The 23114-nt window shown below is 36.3% G+C and overlaps 1 protein-coding gene across 2 annotated transcripts in view; it reads left to right on the top strand.

The window, feature by feature from the left end:
* The window catches only part of LOC107695689 (RNA binding protein fox-1 homolog 3-like), a 304812-nt gene that overhangs the window by 258353 nt on the left and 23345 nt on the right, over positions 1-23114 (top strand). For both annotated transcript variants that reach the window (XM_016495693.1, XM_016495694.1), the window contains 3 exons: positions 2619-2861; positions 8980-9117; positions 20799-20852. In XM_016495693.1, coding sequence (XP_016351179.1) covers positions 2619-2861; positions 8980-9117; positions 20799-20852 — 435 coding nt within the window. The remainder of the gene's footprint in view (positions 1-2618; positions 2862-8979; positions 9118-20798; positions 20853-23114) is intronic.

The raw sequence follows: 23114 nt of genomic DNA, 5'->3' as shown, positions 1-23114 counted from the left end.
GTGTGTGTGTGTGTGGCATTTCAGTCATTCTCAATGTTTATAACCCCTCTCAATGGTTTTTATCCCTTTAAAGCCTAATGTGAAATAATAGAAGAAAAAAAAATCTGCAAAATCACATTTTTTGAAATGGAACTGTTTATTTAGACAAAACATTAGAGAAAAGTTTGCTTGTGTGTTTTTTGCTGAGTATCATATTGGATAAAACAGGCTTTTATGCTTCATATGGTATGATATAAGAAGAAAATAGGGAGAAAAAAAAACTCAGTTTTATTCAGAGGCTCAAACTGAGCGAAAATATACCATTTGTTGCATGTATAAAAGTTATTCTTACATTTACTTTATAAAAAGCAGTAAAGATTTCACAGCAAAAAGATGCGAAGCATGAGCTGAAGGTGCATGTTTGTACAATTATAATATAAAAGGCTTTTTACTTACTAAAAAAAGTCTAAACTATCAGTCAGACGAGAGAAGGAATGCCGTTTTGATCATGTTGATCATTTAGAGGCTTTAGAAATGCATCAGATATGATACTGCAGGCTTTATAGAGTTGACTATAGCGCAACACTTGCAGCTTGACAAACAGCACTGAGCAGAAAGTGTTTATGTGAAGACGCGTCTGAGCGCTGTTAACATTAGTAACCTGTCAGGAAAATCAAAGCTCTCAGTCAAAACATTGTAAGGAGGCTGATTTCCCTTTTTTCCGCGCTGTGGAAAGTCCCAGTGGCCTCTGGTCCTCGGAGCGGCTTCTACAACACAGAGTCTGTTCATTAGGAATGATCAAGCGTGTCTGTAATCATCCGTGAGATGTGATCGTTGTTTTCCTGGCCTATTTAAAGTGCGGGGCGGCCAAATTCCCTGATCGGCCCATCAGAGGCGCAGATAAAAATGCCTCATCACTCGTCTCAGACATGCACTGCATTGCTGGGATTGAACATACGGCCAGAGCTGGCCAGATTACTTACAAATTGTAGTTTGTTACTGATTACAAATTGCCTGATGAAAATTGTAGTCAGTAATGTAATCTAGATTACTTATTTTAGGTACTACTTTTGGATTACTTTTAGATTACTTTTGACCAAACTTGTTTGTTTAATTGGGATTCTTGTTAAAAATGGAAACAGAGAAATATGTGTTGTTAAATATTAACTTTAAATCTCAGGAAGACTAATATAAATATTTTAAGTCAAAAACGAAAACATTTGGGAATCTCTGTATCACATAAACTAGTCTTGCGTAGCCAGACCTTCAGACTGAGGGCTGAAGGTCTGGAATCCATGGCAGCTTTCATTGGCCAAGGCCCACCCATGAGGCCATTTGACCGACATGTCAAACAACCAATCACAGTTTGTTTCGTTCAGCGTCACGTTTTGGGGCGTGGAAATGTCGCCACAATAACAGACCGGTGTGTAAAACTCTCGGACGTATTTTAAAGATTCCATGCCATGAACTTAAATTTTTTCACATACTTCTGAAAATCCAGTGTTTAGTTGATCCGGATAAGCGCTCTTCGTCACAGTTGTAAACACGACGGCTTTCTTCTTTCGTGAGGGGTTTGGCGTCACGGCCTCTTTGTTTCCAGGCGGAACGTTAAAGAACATCTCTCGGAAATCCTGTATAATCTAACCAATCCGATGACGACTTCGAAACTCCTGAAGTGTTTCCACTTTTGTGTGCCGTATGCATCAGACGTTTAGCCATGTCAGCCTCAGACGTCGTGTGTACGTCTGAGGCTGAGACTACACATAAACTAACAATAATAAACATGAAAAAAAGCAGTGACATGGTCAAAGTCCATGTTTTTTTTTTTAGTTTTTTCAGCTCTGCATCGGCAGAGTTTAGCAACATGCATAATTGTTCATCTCATGCATAGTATAATTGGACTGAATGGTGTTTTGTCCCCAAATTCAGATGCATGGGTTGCAAATTAATTTACATGACACGTATATGGCTATTATATATTGTAAATACTCACTGTATTCAATGCAACACAGAATATATATATATATTTTGTTTTTTATTGTACATTTAAAAGAGGGAAAAAAAGAGGAATCAATAAATTTGTAATGCTGGGCAACGATTAATCGCGATTAATCGCATCAAAAATAACAGTTTTTGTGTACATAATATATGTGTGTGTGTACTGTAAATATTTATTATGTATATATAAATACACACACATGCATGTGTATATTTAAGAAAAATATGTTATGTTTATATATTAAATATATATATAATATAAATTATATGAATATAAAAATATACATGTAAATATTTTCAAAATATATACTGTATGTATGTGTCTTTATATATGCATAATAAATATAACAATACACACACATAATACACACACATATTATATTAACAAAAACTTTTATTTTTGATGCGATTAATCGCAATTAATCATTGCCCAGCACTATACATTTGTAATCATGTAATACTTAAAAAGTAATTGTAATCTGATTACGAGCATTTTAAAATGTAATAGAATTTAATTGCAAGTACAACATTTTTGGAATCTGGTTACGAACTCCAGATTACATGTAATCAGTTGCTAGCCAGCACATATGCGAAGGCCGCATGGGTTTAATGTATGCTTTCATTTGCATGTGTGTTTGCAGGGTAATCAGGAGGCCAGCAATCCGGCGGACGTGATGGCCCAGACTTACACCCCGCAGTTCGCGCATCCGCCGCAGAACGGCATCCCCGCTGAGTTCACCGCGCTTCCCACGCAAGACTACGCAGGACAGAACCGCATCCCGGATCACGGCCTGACACTCTACACACCTGCACAGACCCACAGCGATCTGGCCAACGCCGACAGCAACACGCCAGCCATCAGCAGCAGCAGCAACACAGCACCGGTGCGTCAAACACACTAACTGTGACGCTCGTCAACACATCATATACAGTCAAGCTACTCTTCGGACTGCAATATGTCTTTCTCAGTATTTTTTTCTTGTTTTTCAATACAAGTATCTGAACATTCCTTAATCAAGATGGATTCACTTGAGAAGCAAAGTTAGTGAGGTCTTGTTTTCTGAAAACTTGTTAGGTACCAATTGATCGCAGTGATAATTTCAAGATATGGAATTTCATTTCAGGAGAGTATATATTGATATACTGTATATGACCATGATTTGACATATTTGACAATGATTTTCAATCATTGTTTATAAGTAATGTAGTTAGCTTTTTTTAACCCTGTAAAGCCTGACGAATAAAAATAATAGTCATATAATAACTATAATAATAGTCATAGTAATAACAGTCAAATTATATATACTGTATATATATATTATTATTATTATTATTATTATTTTTAATGGAACAATTAAACCTTTTGATAAAATATTACTTAAGATATTAAGTAATGTTTTCTGAAAAATATATCAAAATGAAGTGTATCTGTGTTATGTTTTGGTCATTTTTAGCCTGAGAGGACATTATTTTTTCTAAAAAAATATATAAATATACTTTTTTTGTGATCATTCTTCCCACTTTGTTATACTTGTGTTCCTGATCAAAAATGACCATCCTACACTCTAAAAAATGCTGGGTTCAATACAACCCAACCGCTGGGTTTGTCCCTTTTTAACCCAGCACTGGGTTATATTTAACCTAGCATTTTTTAGAGTGTACAAATAATTGCTTATAAATTTCTTGTTATGCTAGATTGTTACCAAATACTGGGTTCAGTGTTTTTGTCAACTTTTATTTCAGTCAAAGTCAGTCTTTGAGTTTATCCACAAATAATGTTTGTTTGTTCTTTCACTCCAAAACTGATGTGCTTGAGCTCAGATCAGTGAGGCCTATAAGTTCCAAAGGAAATACACAACCTGTTCTACATGAAAGAAAACAAGTTGACAAAAAGATTGAATCCACGACTTGGCGATAATAAAGCATACGCTTTTAAAAGGTGGGTGATTTTTGACCCGTAACACCAAATTAGGTGAAGGCGTTCACCGTTAGGTCAGCGTTGCTACCCTTTGGAATAGCGTACACTGATGAATTGTTCAATCAAAAAGACCACAAACATGCATTAAGAATATGAATTTGGGTTTCAGCTGCAGATCTTATTGAGTTCACACCAGAAACATCACTTGAACTTCATCTGATGAACCTGTGTCACAGAGCATCTAAAAGTGGACAGGGTTAATCTCCCATAAGTCACTGTAAAATATTGAGATGATGCAGTGATTATGAAGCCGTGGAGGAAGCTGTGCATGGGCAGGTGTGTGAGGAGCTGCTGTGTTTTGGGAGTACCAAATAATGAGGCGAGAGCGAGCGTTTGACGCCACTGTAATGACGTGTCACGCTCGCTGCGGTTGGAATGACATCATCACTGTCATGCATTACTAGCTCCCGCTCGCAGACAGAGTGACACCGAATAAGTGCCGTGTCTGTTTGCATCATTCCTGCTTCATGCAGTCGGGACGTTAATTGATGTTTCTGAGCTGAAGACCCGTCTAAATACCAGCACTATGTATTCAGTGCATTGGGGAGTGTTAACACGAATGCAGTGCAGTGGCCTTTATGCAGTTCCTGTTGGCAGTTTCATTAGTTTTTGAGGCCTTGCTTAGCATATTGCATCTTAAATAAGAAGCAAAGTGTAGTTTTCTCAGCGGTTCTGCTCAGAAAATCGTCTCGTCTTTCTGTAATGCTCTTTCAGATTTCTGCTTTTTATTTTCCTCCTGGCCTGTTTTCTTTATGCGTGTACATGGTGTAGCATGAATAATTTAGCGTAGCAGAAAGGTGGACACGCTCACTAGTTAATCTCGTTGGGCCGGGTGGATTTCTCTCTCATAGTTTTCTGTGGCTGATAATGTTTCTCAGACGCTCACGGCCCTGTGCTTAAACCTCATTATAAATGATTATTGTGCTGATGGAGAGTGTGACTTATTAAAAGTGCTTCAAAATAACTTTATATATTTTTCATTTAGTTTTTTTAATACATATTTTTTTATAATTTATTGCTATTGATATTTTATTGCTCTTTTGCTATTTTCTAATTCACAACCGAAATGGGACTTTTTATTTTATTTTATTTTATTTTATTTTATTTTATTTTATTTTATTTTATTTTATTTTATTTTATTTTATTTTATTTTATTTTATTTTATTTTATTTTATTTTATTTTATTTTATTTTATTTTATTTTATTTTATTTTATTTTATTTTATTTTATTTTATTTTATTTTATTTTATTTTATTTTATTTTATTTTATTTTATTTTATTTTATTTTATTTTATTTTATTTTATTTTATTTTATTTTATTTTATTTTATTTTATTTTATTTTATTTTATTTTGAGCGTTTCAGTTTAATGTCACCATTATTGAAATGAATGTGTTAAGCATTAATCCAATTATATTTAGTGAGGTTTATGCTTACAACAAGAAAAACAAATTATTACAAATAAATACATTTTATAGATTCAAAGCAAAAATTTTTTGTTTTTCTTGTGCTGACCATAAATTGAACAACATTTAGTGAGGTTTATGCTTACAACACACTCTGTTGACTAATTTGTTTAGTTTTTCGTGTGTTAAAGGGGTCATCGGATGCCCATTTTCCACGAGTTGAAATTATTCTTTAGGGTCTTTAGCCATTTATGTTTTTAAGATACTGAAAAAAACACAAATGTCAGGGCATGTCAAAACTTCTCCAGAGCCCCAAAACACCCTCAGACCCCAGAGGGTTAATGAAAATTCTATAACATACTTTGGTTAAAATTTCTCAATGGTAGTGTATAACAACAACCTTTTTACCCTGTCAAAAACAGCTCTGTTCACAGCTATCCGTTTCGGTGCATGTGCCTTTAAATGATAATGAGCTCTGCTGACCCCGCCCCTCTCTTCCGTGGGGTGAAGAGCCGTTCTCACGAACTTTAGCCACATTTAGCCGTGGAACTTGCTAACCAGCACATTATTAGGAAAGGCGATTTGCAAAGATTCATAAAAAACCTTATACTCACTTCTTCTGTGGGTGAAACTGGATCATGAATCATTTGCGCAAACATAGACGCATTTATGTAGATCGGGGGCGCATTCCCTTCAGAAACAAACATAATCCTCTGCGTCTTCAGCGGCTCAGATGTCAGGAGTAAATGACGACTGCTATGTTCATTATTACATCCAACAACAGAACACCTCAATCGCTTAGGAGTCATTCTTGTCTACTCCGACTCGAAACAATGGCGGACTGATGACAGCTCACTCAGGGCGGGTCTAAGGTAAAGCGCCAGTGTCAATCAACAATCGTGGGAGTGGCCTGGGTCTGTGTGACGTCACACAGCCAAGAATCTGAGAATGGCTTGATCTGAGACAGTTCTCATGATTTATTGGGATTTAAAAAAAGCACTGGGTGGATTTTTATCATTAAAATGTGGATGTGTACACACACTGCCAACACACATTTATGTTCAAACAACATGCAAAAGTAAATTTTGCATCTGATGACCCCTTTAAGCTTAAATCTAACCATTTAGTAAGAATTATGCTTATAAGAAGATTATTAGATAGAAAAAAAAGAATAAGATAGAAAGAGAGATAAAGCTAAGTCATTGTGTGCTATTAACCTCCACACGTCTCCACGCGGCCCCGGGGGACGAGTGTCCTCCCATTACCCAGGGTGCAGTGAGGCTGGGAGGGGGAGGAGCGGGGTTGGTGGCCCCGTCTTCACCTGCGGCCCCAGAAACACACTGGCAGAGCGATGGAGTCAGACAGCTGTCAGTGAGAACAGTGCGTGTCAGAGCGCAGGCGAGAGCCATAAAAGAGCACAAACGAGCCTCGTTACTGCCGGGACAGTGATTATCATAATGGCAACAATAAAGCCGACGGTCGTTACGCTGGTGATGATGATGGTGATGATGATGATGCTGGGGTGATTAATGCTGGGAGATAAATGAGAGTGATGTATCACACTCCTCCCTACAGCGGAGCAGCACGTTGAGTGTGTGTGTAATGAATGATGTACTGCATGTGTCTGCATATGCACATACGTGTGATCATAAATCACGCGCCGCATGACTCCACGCCAGCACCAGCCTGTGTTTCGCATGTATAGAAGAAAAACAAAAACAAGGTGAAAAACAAGGTGAATGTCAGGAAACTTGTAAGGAACATGTTCGGCTCATATTTCACTCCAAAATCAAAAGAAACAATAAGAAAAAAAATATATAAATTCCACCAATTCTCATTTCTGTAATGTCAATGATAATAATAATAATAATAATATATGATAATTTAATTTAAAACATGTTCAGGTCATATTTCACCCTGAAATCAAAAGGAAAATAAATAATTTATATTTTTTAGAACATTTATTTTCATGACTTTTATACACATTTCCCCATTTCTCATTTCTGTAATGCAGAAAAAAGTATAAATAATGTTATTTAAATTACAGGATTTGTAGTATTTTTTATATGCCATTAAGTTGCTGATTTAAAAAAAAAATCATATATAACAGTATTTTTTATGACATTAGCATTAAAAATGACACTATTACAGCAATGGGAATATAATGAGAATCATCAATGCGAACTATAAACAAACATGCATTACAGTAATGAGATTTTGGGGTGAAAATGTGTTTATTGGCTTTTTAATTTGTGTCCGTGCAATGCAATAGTATTAAAATAAGGTTTAATTTTGTCATGTGTTTTTGTGATATCTTTTTTATTTTTTTTTGGCACGCATGCATTTGTGAGAACCAGTAGTATTTGAAATTTACAAGTGACCAGTGTTATTTTAGTACAACTTTGATTATATTTGTATTATTAGTTTTAATTAGTTTTTGTTTTGTTTTCATTTTGATTTCATTTTAAGTTTATTCATTTTGTTCTGTGGTTTTTGTCTTTTTTTTCCTTTTTTTTTTTAAATATCTGTGTTTTTTTTTTATTATTTTTATTTATTTATTTTTTTGTTAAGTACATAAAGTTAAACTAAACAAAAATGAGAAATGCTGAAAATGTTATTTAAATTAAATAAGCTTAAGTTTTTATTTTATTCCAGTTCAGTTCATGTTTATTTTATTTTAAGTAACAAGAACTGTTTTTTATGCTTTTAGTCACATTTGAGACCTGCAGCAGACGAGTTTTTCAGTGAATAATGACTTAAATTTGTGCCCGTTTCTGCTCTCATGAAGCATCATTAGCAATTGCACTTGCAATATTTCTAGCAATAAATCATACAGGATACTTTCATGTTTTCGTGAGATTTGTCAAATTACTGGCAGAACTGACTGCATGTATTTGCACGCGTGCCGCACACAGTGTGTTTGTATGTGTGTGTGTCTCCGTTACGAGCTGATGTAATAATGTTGGTGCTGTGTGTTGATGTTTTGATGAAGCCCGTGATGCTCTGGGGAGATTTGTTGATGTCGTTGTCATTGTGTGTACATGCATATGTGTATGTGTGTGTGTGTGTGTGTGTGTGTGTTTGAATGAATCTGAACATTTTTTACCTCAATGATGACATTCTGATGACATGCTGCTGTAAGCGAGCACATGAAAATGAGTGTGTGTGTGTGTGTGTGTGTGTGTGTGTGTGTGTGTGTGTCGTTCTGCTCGACTGAGCTAGCGGAGAGAGAAAACATCTGTCACATGCGTCTGAAGTTTCATTTGTGGCGGATCATCAACATAATGATGGAAACAACGAGCCAATGGCCTCCACGAGCGTGAGTGTGTGTGTGTTTGCTGGATATTTGTCAGTATATCTGGTGTGTTTGGGCTTCTCAGACAGTAACAGGTGGAGATTAATAATCGTATTGTAGATGCATGACCTCAGGTAGGCCACCATAACTCAACGTCTGTTTAGCCGCATGCAGCTGGAGGGAAAAATTATATCTGTAGATAAGTAGGCTAACTTACTATCCTTCATCTTTTTTTTTTTTCTTATTGTCTTTTCTTTCGTTGCGAGTTTAACCTGGAGGCACTCATGAATGGATGGCTCTTTTGTCTTTGTTTTGCTCGGACAGACGGAAGACGTGACGCAAACAGAAGTTTCCCAGCAGGTGCCGCATTCAGAGTCCACGGAAAAACAGCAGCCCAAGCGGTTACATGTCTCCAACATCCCCTTCCGCTTCCGTGACCCGGATTTACGGCAAATGTTTGGGGTGAGTTTGAGAACTTCTTGTACTATAACACATTTCTGTTTGCTTTCAGCCAGCAGCCTCTTTCATGGTTTCATCACCTGAGGATTCATGCTCTTTAAAGGAATAGTTCACACAAAAATTTGCTGAAAATGTATTCATCCTCAGGCCATACATGATGTAGATGGGTTTTTTTTTTTTTCCATCAGATTTGGAGAAATATAGCATTCCATCACTTGCTCATCAATAGATCCTCTGCAGTGAATGGGTGCCATCAGAATGAGAGTCCAAACAGCTGATAAAATCATCACAATAATCCACAAGTAATCCACACCACTCCAGTCCATCAGTTAATGTCTTATGAAGAGAAAAGCTGCGTGTTTCTGATAAACAAATCCATTATTAAGATGTTTTCAACCTCCATCCTCTATTCATAATATTGTTTTCTGGACCACAAAACCAGTCATAAGGCTCACTTTTTTAAAATTGAGATTTATACATAGATTTATATCTAAAAGCTGAAGAAATAAGCTTCCCATTGATGTATGGTTTGTTAGGATAGGATAATATTTGGCTGAGATACAAGTATTTGAAAATCTGGAATCTGAGGGTGCAAAAAAAATCGAAATATTGAGAAAATCGCCTTTAAAGTTGTTCCAATTAAGTTCTTTGCGATGCATATTACTCATCAAAAATGAAGTTTTAATATATGTACGGTAGGAAATTTTAAAAATATATATTCATTGAACATGATCTTTACTTAATATCCTAATGATTTTTGGCATAAAAGAAAAAAAGCTGAATAAATAAGCTTTCCATTGATGTATGGTTTGTTAGGATAGGACAATATTTGGCTGAGATACAACTATGTGAATATCTGGAATCTGAGGGTGCAAAAAAAATCGAAATATTGAGAAAATCGCCTTTAAAGTTGTTCCAATTAAGTTCTTTGCGATGCATATTACTCATCAAAAATGAAGTTTTAATATATGTACGGTAGGAAATTTTAAAAATCATAAAAGAAAAATCGATAATTTTGACCCATCCAATGTTATTGTTGGCTATTGCTACAAATATACCCCAGCAACTTAAGACTGTGCTCCAGGGTCACATATGTGGGTGGATTTAGATGTGAGAGGAGAACAGTGGATGGACGTTATCACTGGAAGAAGCTTTTTTATGGATTAGGATTTTTTTTTTTTTTTTGCATTTTTGCATTTTTGCATATTTTGGTTTGAACAGTTTGAAGTTAAAATGCTTTAATGGAATTGTTTCTTACAAACACGCAGCTTTTCACTTCTCAAGATGTTAATTAACAGACTGGAGTGGTGTGGATTACTTGTGGAGGTAACTCTTTATTTTAAGGTGTCTTTGTTACATGTTACATGTACTTACTATTATAATAACAATTAATTATGCATGTTTACATGCAACTAACCCTAAGCCAAACCCTAATCCTAAACATAGTAAGTACATGTAGTTAATTAATATATACTTTACAGTTTTTACAATTACACTGAAACAAAGACACCTTAAAATAAAGTCTAACCCTTGTGAATTATTGTGATGTTTTGATCAGCTGTTTGGAGTCTCAATCTGACGGCACCCATTCACTGCAGAGGATCCATTGGTGAGCAAGTGATGTAGTGCTACATTTGTCCAAATCTGTTCCCACAAAGAAGTCAAATTTATAATCAATTTGAACTATTTGCAAAGTACATTTTTAAAATACAAATAAGTGTGAATGTGTACATAATTTAAAAAGGCAAAACAGCAAAATGTTTCCTGTCTCGCCACATTCATTATGGATTACATGAATCACGTAAATTATTTTTTGAATTTAGAATGGTGAAATTAGACAAAAAAGGTTGAGTAGTTTGTATCACAGAATAATTGCTGTTGGTCATTTCTGTCATAAACAGTTGTCAAATATTAAATATTTAGCTACTTCATTGAAAATAAATAAATAAATAATTCCTACTCAATATTTTGTCTTGTTTTCCACTACAAGTATCTAGGCATTCTTAAATTAACTTACATTTACTTGAGAAGCAAAATTACTTATCACGTAATTTTAATTCTAAAAAAAGGTATTTTATTTTATTTATTTTATTTTATTAATTTTTTTGCTTATCAAGTATAATTAATTGCACTTAAGATATCAAATCTTGTTTTCTGGGGGAAAAAAAGTCAAAATTAAGTTTGAAAATTGAGAACAAGAAATGCCATTGGGGCAAGAAAATAAACTTGTTTTCCCTTTGAAGTAAGGGAATTTTTTTCTTTCCTCATTTTTCTTTCCTCATTGGCAGAGAGTTTTTCTTCTAAGCATAAACTCACATTGGTCAAAGTTCCACGGTTTATTTTCCGGGATTCCACTTAGCTATCATGGCTGTCATCCGTATTCATTTATCATTCTGAGCAGGAGTCCAGGATTCATCGGGAAAACATTTTTAAAATGCACTTACTACGAAGAAGATGAAAAATGAAAAACTGAAAAAGTGCGCTTTGATTTTGAATGGCGAAGACGTGCTCAACCACAGACATTCACAGGTTCATTTTGAAGTATTAGCAAAACAACAAAGCTAATGCTTTTCACGGAACTTACGTACATCATACATTGTGATATAGCCTGGTTCTAAACGCGCCAGGTTCCGAAACAACGGGCCCGGTGTGAAAGCACCCTTAATTGTGAAGACTTAGTATCTTAAGTTGTTTTGCTTCTCAAATATACATGTTTATTTAAGAATGAGTATATATTTGTAATGGAAAACAAGACAAAAATACTGAGTAAGAACATTTTTATGTCTGAATTACATTTTTATATCTGAATATATGAATTACATTAACCGTTCTCTGCATATGATATGGTGAACTTACCTTTAGGGTAAATGTGTCTGTGCACACACAGACACACCGCTTCTTTCTTATTTGCTGAAATCATCTCAATCATCTTAATGACCCATCAGCAGCAGGCTGGCCAGAAAAGCTGCTTTAAACAGTGCTCATTTGTTTGGGCTGGTGTCGGCCGGTGGCCCTGTCGAAAAGATGATGTTAATTACAGCACAGACCGCTGCGTAGCCGTATAAATTGCATACAACATGGTCTGTGGCCCCTCGCTCGTTTCCCATCATGCTCTGTGATAGCTGGATTATTGTTCACCGAGGCTGCCAGGTTTGTGTATGCCAAATCAGCACAGTAATTAGCTCGCAGTTATTGTGCATAGGTGGTGCAGAGATATATGATGCAAACTCAATATGGATGCCAAAAACAATATGGACGACTGGGGACGTTTGTTTAATCACTACTAACCAAGCTGGCATCCTTTCTTGCTCAATACTTTGGTCTTGTTTTCCATTATAAATATCTGAATGTTCTTAAATCAAGATGCATTTGGAGAAATTTTGCATCATATCACTTGCTCTGCAGTGAATGGGTGCCGTCAGAATGAGTACAAACAGCTGATTAAAAACATCACAATAATCAACAAGAAGCAAAGGCTGCATGTTTGAAAGTAACAGCATTATCATTAAGACATTTTTAACTTCAGTCCATTACTTCCTGCTAAAATCCATGATCCATAATATTGCTTTCTCAAGTCGCCTCATCTGAATTAGGAGAGAAATCTGCACAGATCAAGAACCGTTTAGCGGCCAAAACAGTATGAAGCAGTTCTAAACACATGTGTGGTTGGATTTTGATGTGAGAGACAAAAGGAGATGGACTTTATGACTGGAGAAAACATTATTAATTATAGTCGCTTTTTATTCAGCTGTTTGGACCCTCATTCTGACGGCACCCATTCACTGCAGAGGACATGCTACATTTTTCCAAATCTGTTCTGATGAAGAAATTACTTGGATGGCCTGAGGATGACTGCATTTTCAGCAAATTTTCATTTGTTTTCCTTCACAAGTAAACAGTTTTTACTCAAAAACCTCCTTAAAAGTAGAAAAAAATGAAAAATTATTTTCTTGAAACCATACTCCAATAATCATTGGTTTATTTACAACTTTTAAAAAAATCTTGTTTTACATTGTAATAGAACCAAATGGATTGCACTCTGCTGTAATTGCTTGAAGCACTACATGGCTTTTGCGTGCTGTTAGCATGTTGAAAGTTAGCCACATTTGCATAAGACATCACAGAAGGTAAACAAAGGAAATATGGCCATACTATAGCCGTGTAAGCCCAACACCTTAAGACGTATTCACTCGCTATAAGCTCCATCTGCCTGCACAGACTCAAGTAAGCCACGCTAATGACTCGATCCCGCGCTAACAAGGCTTGGCGGCGTTTATTAGCCTCGTGGCTAATGGAGATTTAGCCTGTGGTGAGCAGGGCCGAAGGTTTGCCAAGGAAAGCAGTGCGGCTAATTAGCTGCTTTGCTAACGGAGAATCAATGAGTGGGGCGTCAGGTTAGCGTCGCAGGCTAAAGCGCTGGAGTCTGGGAGTCGCTAATGAGTGCAGAAGTATGGGGCTCATTATCCGGAGCAGAGTGGTTTATTACTGAGGATGTCCGTATGGAAATGTGAGGTAGGAGAGAGTGTTCCTAGAAGTAAAACCTCCGGCTTTGTGTTGGCTTTAGGGCTGTTTCTTCTTCTCCTCTGCCTGTGGGCCTCAAGGGCTGCTGGGAATTTCTCTCACAGGGGGCCTTACCTTCATCTCCGGCTTTCCCGCTGTGCAGACACTATGTTAGCATTCCACCTGCGGCTCTCCTCTTTTAAGAGACGGAATTAAAGATCTGCTTAAATCTGACTCCTGTGAGCAGCGAACAAGTCTTCATCTGTATGGAGAGACCACTCGCATTAAAGTAAACCCCACCAATCAGAGCACTTCAAAAGACGCAGAGCTCTGAAACTGCCTTCAATACTGCTTTGGTTTGCAGAATACGACATGAGCTTTTTTGGCAGGGTACTTTGTGCATAATTCCCTGCCATAGAATCCAGCTAATCCAGCTTCTGAAGGAGACTGGTTTCACTCTTGCCATTCAGAATTGAATTGACAATGCCTTTTAAGTTGCAGTTTAATTTCTGCATATGAATTGAGGTTGCAAACAGGATTGAGAATCGCTAATTGAATTTTCAAATTAGTTGGAATTCAAATATTGTTGTATAACTGTAATTTGTAAACTAGTAAAGCAAATTGTATCAAAATAAACTTGTTGAAGGCTTAAAGTTTGCAATTTTTTACTCTGGCCTTTCAGAATTTAATTGAGAATGCGTTTTATAAGCCGATTCAATTGCTGAATATGAATTCAGGTTACAAACAGGTTGGAGAATTGCTGTTCGGAATTTATTCATATAACTGTAATTTGTTTTTAACTAGAAAAGCTAGAGTTTTAAAAGATAAACTTGACAAATGCTTGTTTTATAGTTTTCATATTTTAGCTTTCATTTTAATATTGAATTTTATTTACTTTTGAGTTTTTTATATTTTATTGATTAATAAAAGTTACAAATATTTTAAAAGTTTGATGTTTCATATGCAAACAGCTTTGTTTTATTTAGTTTATATATTCATCATTTGTATTCAATTAACTTTTAACCAGATGGAACAACATGTCATTTCCCAGAATACACTGCGCATGTGTTGAATTTCTTTGAATGCTTTTCGGTTAAAATCACACTTTGTAAGCTTCCAGTATACCGTTTTTCCATAGCAAACTGTGATACTGGCAAGCTGTTGATCACAACCAATTATATCATAATGTAATAATTTGGCAGACATTTATGCGTTTGACAGGTGCTTTTATCCAAAGTGGCTTCAATTGTATTCAATTGCAGCACAATTCTCTGCAAAACTACTAAGTGCTTCATTCCCTGCAGCGCTGTGCTAAGGTTTTACTGCATGTATGCATGAGAAAACTGCCACTACAGGGGGTAACTGAGCATGCTCAGTAGAGACGACCACTTCCCCAACCATACGCAACTTTCCCACCAAACTAATTAATCTCTATCACTGGTCCATTAGGCCTGGTTGAAACAATTAGCCAGGGAAAACACCAGCATACAACACGGAGCTCACGCTGGGGAGTTAATGTGTTTGTGTGTCTCTGATTGAGCCCTCCGCAGAATGTGCATTCATTTGAATAAATTGATAGATTTCAGCCTACAGTTTCACACAGAAGCTGATTGGATGAGCAATAATATTAAGCCATTGCAGCTGTAGCACAAACAAAAAGAGCATGAGCACAGTCATTCTTGAAATGTTATTGCACTCGATTTGTTTTAGTATCGGCATTGTCTCAGATGTTTCACCTCAAATTCATTTGGAGAAATAAAACTAGAGGCATACAATGAATGTGGAGAGCAGCTGAGATCATTTGATGAGAAATATTTGAGTTCATATTGAGACGTTTGATTGCAGATTTTAGTATCTTGGAAAATCTGAGCACAGTGTGAGACATTGTTGAGATCTCTACTGAAACTCTACAGGAGAAATGTGAGATTACTGGAGTCTGTTTGCCTGGAGAAGCATCTGCGAAAAAAATGTTTAATTGCATCGAAATCTAGGAGGAACAGTTGAGACTTTAAAGAGATCTCATTTGTGACTTTTCGTTCCAGGTTGAGCATAGGTCTTATGCTGAAAAATAAGCAATCAGAGGGATATTTTATTGCTAAGTAAAGTTGAAGGAGTTTGCTGTTATGTCTCAGATGATTTTCCTAAAAATCTGGAGAAATAAAAGGTCGATAAAAGCCAGATTATTTGATGCTGAGAAAATTTGAGTTCGTAATGAGATCTCTTGACTTTGGATTGCAGATACTGATATCTTGGTAAATCTGAGCAAAGTTTTAAAGTGAGTGACGTGACATGTGGCCAAGTATGGTGACCCATACTAGGAATTAGTGCTCTGCGTTTAACCCATCCTAAGTGCACACACACAGCACCGTGAACATACACCCGGAGCAGTTGGCAGCCATTTATGTTGCGGCGCCTGGGGAGCAGTTGGGGGTTCGGTGCCTTGCTCAAGGGCACCTCAGTCGTGGTATTGAAGGTGGAAGAGAGCGCTGTACGTTCACTCCCCCCACCTACAATCCCTGCCGGTGCGAGACTCGAACCCGCAACCTTTGGTTTACGAGTCCAACTCTCTAACCATTAGGCCACGACTTCCCCCAAGTTTGAGGAGATACTTCAGCAAAAGTCTCCATTGAATCTCATTGAAATCTAGGAGAAACAATTGAGACTTTAATGAGATCTCATTTGTGATTTGTGATCTTTACAGTTTGAGTGTTTCTGGATCTTCTACTGAGAGATCACTGTTCATAGGAAAGTTTTAGTGCTCATGGGACAAACGAGTCCGCTGTTGTGTCTCAGTATCATCTCAGATGTTTCTCCTAAAATCTGTTTGGAAAAAAGAAAATGTAGCAGCCAGATTATTTGATAAGAAATTAAGTTCATATGAAGATATCTGACTTTTGATTGCAGACTTTGGTGTCTTGGCAAATCTGAGCACAATTTTAGACATTGTTGAGATCTTGTGAGATTACTGGAGTCTTTTTCTCAGGAGAAATATATGAGAAGCTGAAGACTTCAGCAAAAGCCTTAATCTTACGGAAATCTAGGGGAAGCAGTTGAGGCTTTAATGAGATCTCATTTGGGATTTTTCTTTCCAGTTTGAGCGTTTCTGGATTTATGCCGAAAGATCACCAGAAAGTGTTATTGCTCCGGAGACTTAAAAGGAGATTACTGTTATGTCTCAGTATCATCTCAGATGATTCTCCTAAAATACAGACCGCAGCCAGATTAGTTGATGTTGACACATTTTGAGTTCATATTGAGACCTCTGACTTTGATTGCACACTTGGCAAATCTGAGAACAGTTTGAGACATTATTGAGATCTCGTTTGAAGCTCTAGAGGAGAAATGTGAGATTACTGGTGACTTTTTTTCTCAGAAGAAACATTCAAGAAGCAGGAATCTTAACCAAAAGTCCGCATTCACTCTTCATTTCATCTAACCGCTGTCTGAGAAACAACTAAGATTTTAAAGAGATCTCGTGTGGTTTTTCTTTCCCAATTGCAGTGCTGTTAATGAAGATGAAGGCTTCCCGAATCTTTGCTTCTCATGTCTAGCGACTCTTTCCTGACCTCTCCTCTCTCACACAAACAGCTAATTAACATTAGCATGTAGTCTGATTAGCGCTGACCCCATAACCCAGTCTATTCATCCTTTTTTGTAGTCGGTGTCTGTAGACAACTGCACCGCTCTTGATCCTATTAGCACTTCCAGTGTCATCTCTCTCCATCCGGCACGGCACTCGCAGAGGTTTTATTTTCTACCGCAGTGGCCAAATGATGGCGATGCAGCATGCTCGACAGGGTAATTACTTTTAATGAAATAATACGACCATTGCAGGCATCAGTTAAAAGCCACCCTCTCTCTGCGCTCATTAAAGGGGTTTGCGCTCGTCCCTCATCCCTCCGCTTTCTAACGATCCAGACAGCAAGGAAGCTAAATCGAAGATTGGTGAACGTTTCCCTCCTTCGGAGCGATGACACACAACAAAAACAGAGAGAGAGAGAGAGAGAGAGGGAGAGAGAGGAAAAAGGAGCTTGTCATCAGTGAAAGACAGAAAAAAACAGACTGTACACACATAGTTTAGTTTATCTTTATAATAATAAAAATAAAATGTGTACATAATTAAATTGCCTGTTTTACCCATTTTTTACCTCTCTTAGGGACACTCTCAGGCCTCTGATGAGAGCTCATGCCAGAGACCTCACACCAGATACTGCAGATACTAGGGCTGTCAAAAAAAAAATCGAATTTCGAATATTCGTCGAATTTAAAATAAAAATCCACATTCGAATGCAAAAACGTTGCATTCGAATTTTAGGTGTGCGTCAGGCAGCCTTATCAGTGGAGCACGAAATGCGACGACGATGTAAGTGTCATTGCATTTTAATGTTTTTGTTAGTCTATCCAGTTGAACCCACTAGATGTGGCGCTGCTACGTTGTTCATTCAAAATACTGCGGGGAAAAAAGAACATCAATGCGGAGATGATGTTATTTACGTCAAAACCGAAACCAAACCGTTCACACAGAACACATATTTATCACATTTTCTAGAGGGACATCTATCACTGTTGCACTCGCAACAAGAGACGCACAAGGGAGCCGCATGTTTAGAAAGCCATGGAAAATTTATATAAGTTCAACTTTTTAAAAACATGCGTCACGACTTTATGGCGGTTTTTCCCCATCCTACTGCAACTCAAGTTTTTAATAAATGAAGAAAGTACTCTTTGTGATTGGTTTTCAGTCTTCTGTATTAAACTATACATGCATGCATGATTCTGTTTTGTTTCTAATTGTTTAATCAACTTTAATTATATAAGGTTTATAAACATTATTTTAAACATTATGCACTTTTTTCAAACATAGTCATGTTATTTTATTATGCTTTGAAGAAACGTGCGTAATATTTTGTTTGATGCACCCTCTTGTGGCCTCAGGAGAGAAGCCAAAAGCTTTTTTCCCCCCTAACTGAAATTATGCCTTTTAAATTAGAATATAATTCGAATTTTGATAATATTTAAGTACAAAATTCGAATTTTGTTTTTCAGCCGTTTTGACAGTCCTAGCAGATACCTTAAAAAATTCACATCACAGACTTCTAATGAAAAACCTCACACCGGAGGGCTCACTGCAAAAACATCACATCAGAAAGCTCACGCTGCAGACTTCATATAAATCTCATGCCAGAGACATCACTCCAGAGACTTCAGATACATCACATTAGAAAATTCACATCACAGATTCTAACAAAACCTCACCTGAGAGACCTCACAGCAAAGACTTTACTCCAGAAACATCACATTAGAAACCTCAAACCACAGACAAGTATTATTAAAAACCTCACGCCAGAAGCCTCAATGCAAAAACATCACATTAGAAACTTCGTGCCAGAGACTCCAGATACAACATATTAGAAACCTCACACCACAGACTTCTAATGAAAAACTGAAAAACCTCACCTGAGAGACCTCACTGCAAAAACATCATATTAGAAACCTCACACCACGGAATTCACATGAGAAACCTCACGATAGACCTCATGCAAGAGACTTCACTCCAGAGACTCCAGATACATTACATTAGAAATATCACACGACAGACTTCTACTGAAAAAAAAAAAGATTCATCTGGTAGACCTCACAACAGAGACTCCATATACATCATATTAGAAACCTCACACCACAGACTTTGATAGGAAAAAAAAAAAAACTCACCTGAGAGACCTCACACCAGAAACATCACTAGAAAAACCAACACATTAGAAACCTCACACCACAGACTTTGATAGGAAAAAAAAAAAAACTCACCTGAGAGACCTCACACCAGAAACATCACTAGAAAAACCAACACATTAGAAACCTCACACCACCGACAGATATAAAACCTCACGGCAGAGACCTCACTGCAAAAACATAAAAAAACTCACACCACAGACTTCCACTGAAGACCTCACGCCAGAGACCTCACTGTAAAAAAATCATATTACACACCACAGGCTTCACATTGCAAACCTCACCCCAGAGACTTCTGCTGGAAAAAAAAAACTTCACGTGATAGACCTCATGCCAGAGACTCTATAGACATCACATTAGAAATATAATTAAATTATTAGAAAGCTCACACCACAGACTTCTAATGAAAAAAGCTGACATGATAGACCTCACGTGAGAGACTTCACTCTAAAAAACATATCTCACCACAGAAGAACCTTTCCATAGAATTATTGGTGGAAGTTCACGCTTTTTGGCGGTTTTAGTTTTTAGTCATAGAAACTCCATTTGCGGGAACTAAATTAGCTCCTACTTCAGAGTAGGTTCTAAAACAGTTCTATAGGAACCAGTGACGTAAGTGTACAATGATTGGCCAAACGCATATGAAACGCATCCTAGAACTACGTGGTGCGAAAGCGCCTTTTGACCTCACACCACAGATTTCTAATGGAAAACCTCACATGTGAGACCTCATGCCAGAGACTCCATATACATTACAATTGAAACCTCACTGCAAAGTAATCACATTAGAAACCTCACACCACAGACTTTACAATATAAACTCATGCCAGAGACTTCATATATGTCACATTAGAAACCTCACATGACAGACTAAAGATAACCTCTGCTTAGAGACCTCACGCCAGAGACTGCACTTCAAAAATATCATGTTAGAAACCTCACGCCACAGACCTCACTTCAAAAATATCATGTTAGAAACCTCACGCCACAGGCCTCACTTCAAAAATATGTTAGAAACCTCACGCCACAGACTTCCAATGAAAACCTCACCTGACAGACCTCACGCCAGAGGCCTCACTCCAAAAACATCTTATTAGAAACCTCACACCACAGACTTCACATTACAAACCTCACGCCAGAGACCTCAGTGTCTGCAGACACTTAATAATGCGGTGGAATGTGATTATAGCAACAGAATTGCAAAAGTTTTTCACAATCTAAACTCAGGAAAAGTTGTTTTATGAAGCCTGCAGTGGGAAACATCTAGCATGTCCTGTGTGTTATGTAATTTCCAGTTTGCCGGATGCATGATGTTATTATTTCATCCCAGGTTTCGAGCCCCACTTTCTCATGGACACAGAGGCTCCTAATCGATTTATCTCTCTCTTATTCCCGTCTTCATTTTGCTTTTTCTCTCCCTCGCTCTCTGTTTCTCCCGCTCTCCTTTTCTGCAGCAATTTGGGAAGATCTTAGACGTGGAGATTATCTTTAATGAAAGAGGATCAAAGGTATGAATGACGCTTGCCTTCTTCTCCTCTCTGTTTGTGTAGCCACGATCTTTCTCGTTCTCTTCTGAACTCTTTATTGGCTTAGAGACGCCGGTTTGATCTTCCTCGACTCAGATTAAAGACTATAAAGTCAAAGAACAAAACAGACACGGCAGTGCACTTAATCAGAGCGCTGGTTGTAGAGAGAGGTCAGCTGAGGACTTCACGCTGATCCACTGTTTGTTCAGACGAAAGACAGAATAAAGTACAAACTCATGATGTTTACTTCAGTGCTGTATGTGTAAAAATAATATTAGTAATGTCCAAACCCTATATGTTCTGATATTTCGGAGCACTACTTGCTGGAATGTTAAACATTAAAATGCCCTAAATGTTTATCTGAAACCTAAGATAAATAAATAAAAAAATGTTATTGTTGATGAAAATAAAACTGAAATGGAATTAAAATATAAATGAAAATAAAAATAAAACGTATATATAAATATTAGGCGAAAAATGTAAACTAAATAAAGCACTAAAAATACTAATTAATAAATTGAACCTAGTAATGTTTAAAAGCTGAAAACAAAATGACTAAAATTTCAACTAAAATTAAAAATTTGAAATGCAGTTTAATTATACAGTGACTCTTAATGAGTAAAAATCAATCAATCAATCAATAAATAACTAAAAATGTTTTTGTTCATTTAAGCTGAAATAGAAAAAATAAATAAATAAAACAGAAATATAAATATTAGGTGGGAAACTTAAACTAAATAAAATATAAATAAAAATATAAATGTTAGATGAAAAACTTAAAACTAAACAAACCACTAAAATTACTAATTAGAAATTACAAAAAGATAATAAAACTGAACCTTGGTTACAATAAATTAAAACTAAATCGAACCTAAATAGTAATATTAAAAAAAATAATAAAAAAATAAATAAATAACAATTGAAATCAAAACTGAACATATAAAATCCTAATTAAAAATATTAATAAAACTCAAATAGTGCATAAATAATACTATTTAGAGTCAATTTAATTTGTTGAAATATAACACAAAGTAACATACTAAATGTAAATAGATTTGCAATAGATTTTAATCAATGCAATTAGGTAAAATATAAAAAAAGTTTCATTATATAGTGACTCTTAATGTATGTCAGTGTGGTTTTATTGTGACAACTAGCCCCGGTCTCCCCTGCAGCTATATCTACTGAATTAAGCTTTATACCTGTTTTACAAAAAAGTCGGCATGCATTTTTCATAAACACTCACAGTACAGTTTTATATCTGGGGTCTCTAACAGAAATGCTTTAATATTGACAGAGCATGATTGACAGGTGCGTGCTGAAGTTTCTGTCAGCAGTCACTGTCCCCCCCACGGCTAGATAAGATGAAGATGACAACCATTCGCTGCTGTGTGCCCTACAAAGCCCATTACCCATGATGCCTTGCTGTCCCCACCTACAGCGCTGCTGTATAATGAACCAACCGGCCCATTAATAAACAATCTATTCTCTAAGAAGCAGCAATTTGCATTCACTATGTTTGTCCCTTTTGAAAAATGGGCTGTGTTTTGGCCCTCTGTGTAAGCTCATTATTGTGTGATAAACCAGAGCAGATGCAGGCGTGTGAGATGTCCACGGGACTCATGAGGCCCTCGGTCTATTCCTTTATCTCTCTGACTGATATAAACCCACCCCTCGAGCTGCTAGTAGCTCATCCTGCATTAGCCAAACAGCATCCGTCCATCACATGTAGCCCCGCCCCCTCTCCACTCCTATTGGACACTCTGTCATCACAGACCATCTTTCAAGCTACACTATTGAACCTCTTTTTTTTAATTCTAGGTATGATATGATATTTTAATATTAAATCAAATAATAAATTATAAACAAACTATATGACTGATATTTCATCTTTTATAAAAAAAAACAAATGTTTAGTAATAAATATTAGTAATACAGTATGATATATTGAATAATTTATATATAAATGTGTATATAAATATATAAATTATGTATTATATATACACGCTTATGTATAGTTTTAAGTATTAAATAAATCAAAGAATATGTTTAATGTTTATAAATAGTATTTATGTTTATAAATAAATTATATATTCAATAACAAATTAAAATATTTTAAATATAATAACAAAAAATGTTCAATTTTTTTGTGCAGTTGTTAACCAAAATGAAAATGTTACATACATTTTTATATTTATGTTAATATTAAATAAATAATGTAATAAAAAACTAATAATTTAATTT

Source organism: Sinocyclocheilus anshuiensis, unplaced genomic scaffold, assembly GCF_001515605.1.
Source record: "Sinocyclocheilus anshuiensis isolate Anshui unplaced genomic scaffold, SAMN03320099.WGS_v1.1 scaffold1075, whole genome shotgun sequence".
Taxonomy (NCBI): domain Eukaryota; kingdom Metazoa; phylum Chordata; class Actinopteri; order Cypriniformes; family Cyprinidae; genus Sinocyclocheilus; species Sinocyclocheilus anshuiensis.
Note: the sequence above shows the minus strand (reverse complement) of the source record. Positions and strands in the feature narration are given on the sequence as shown.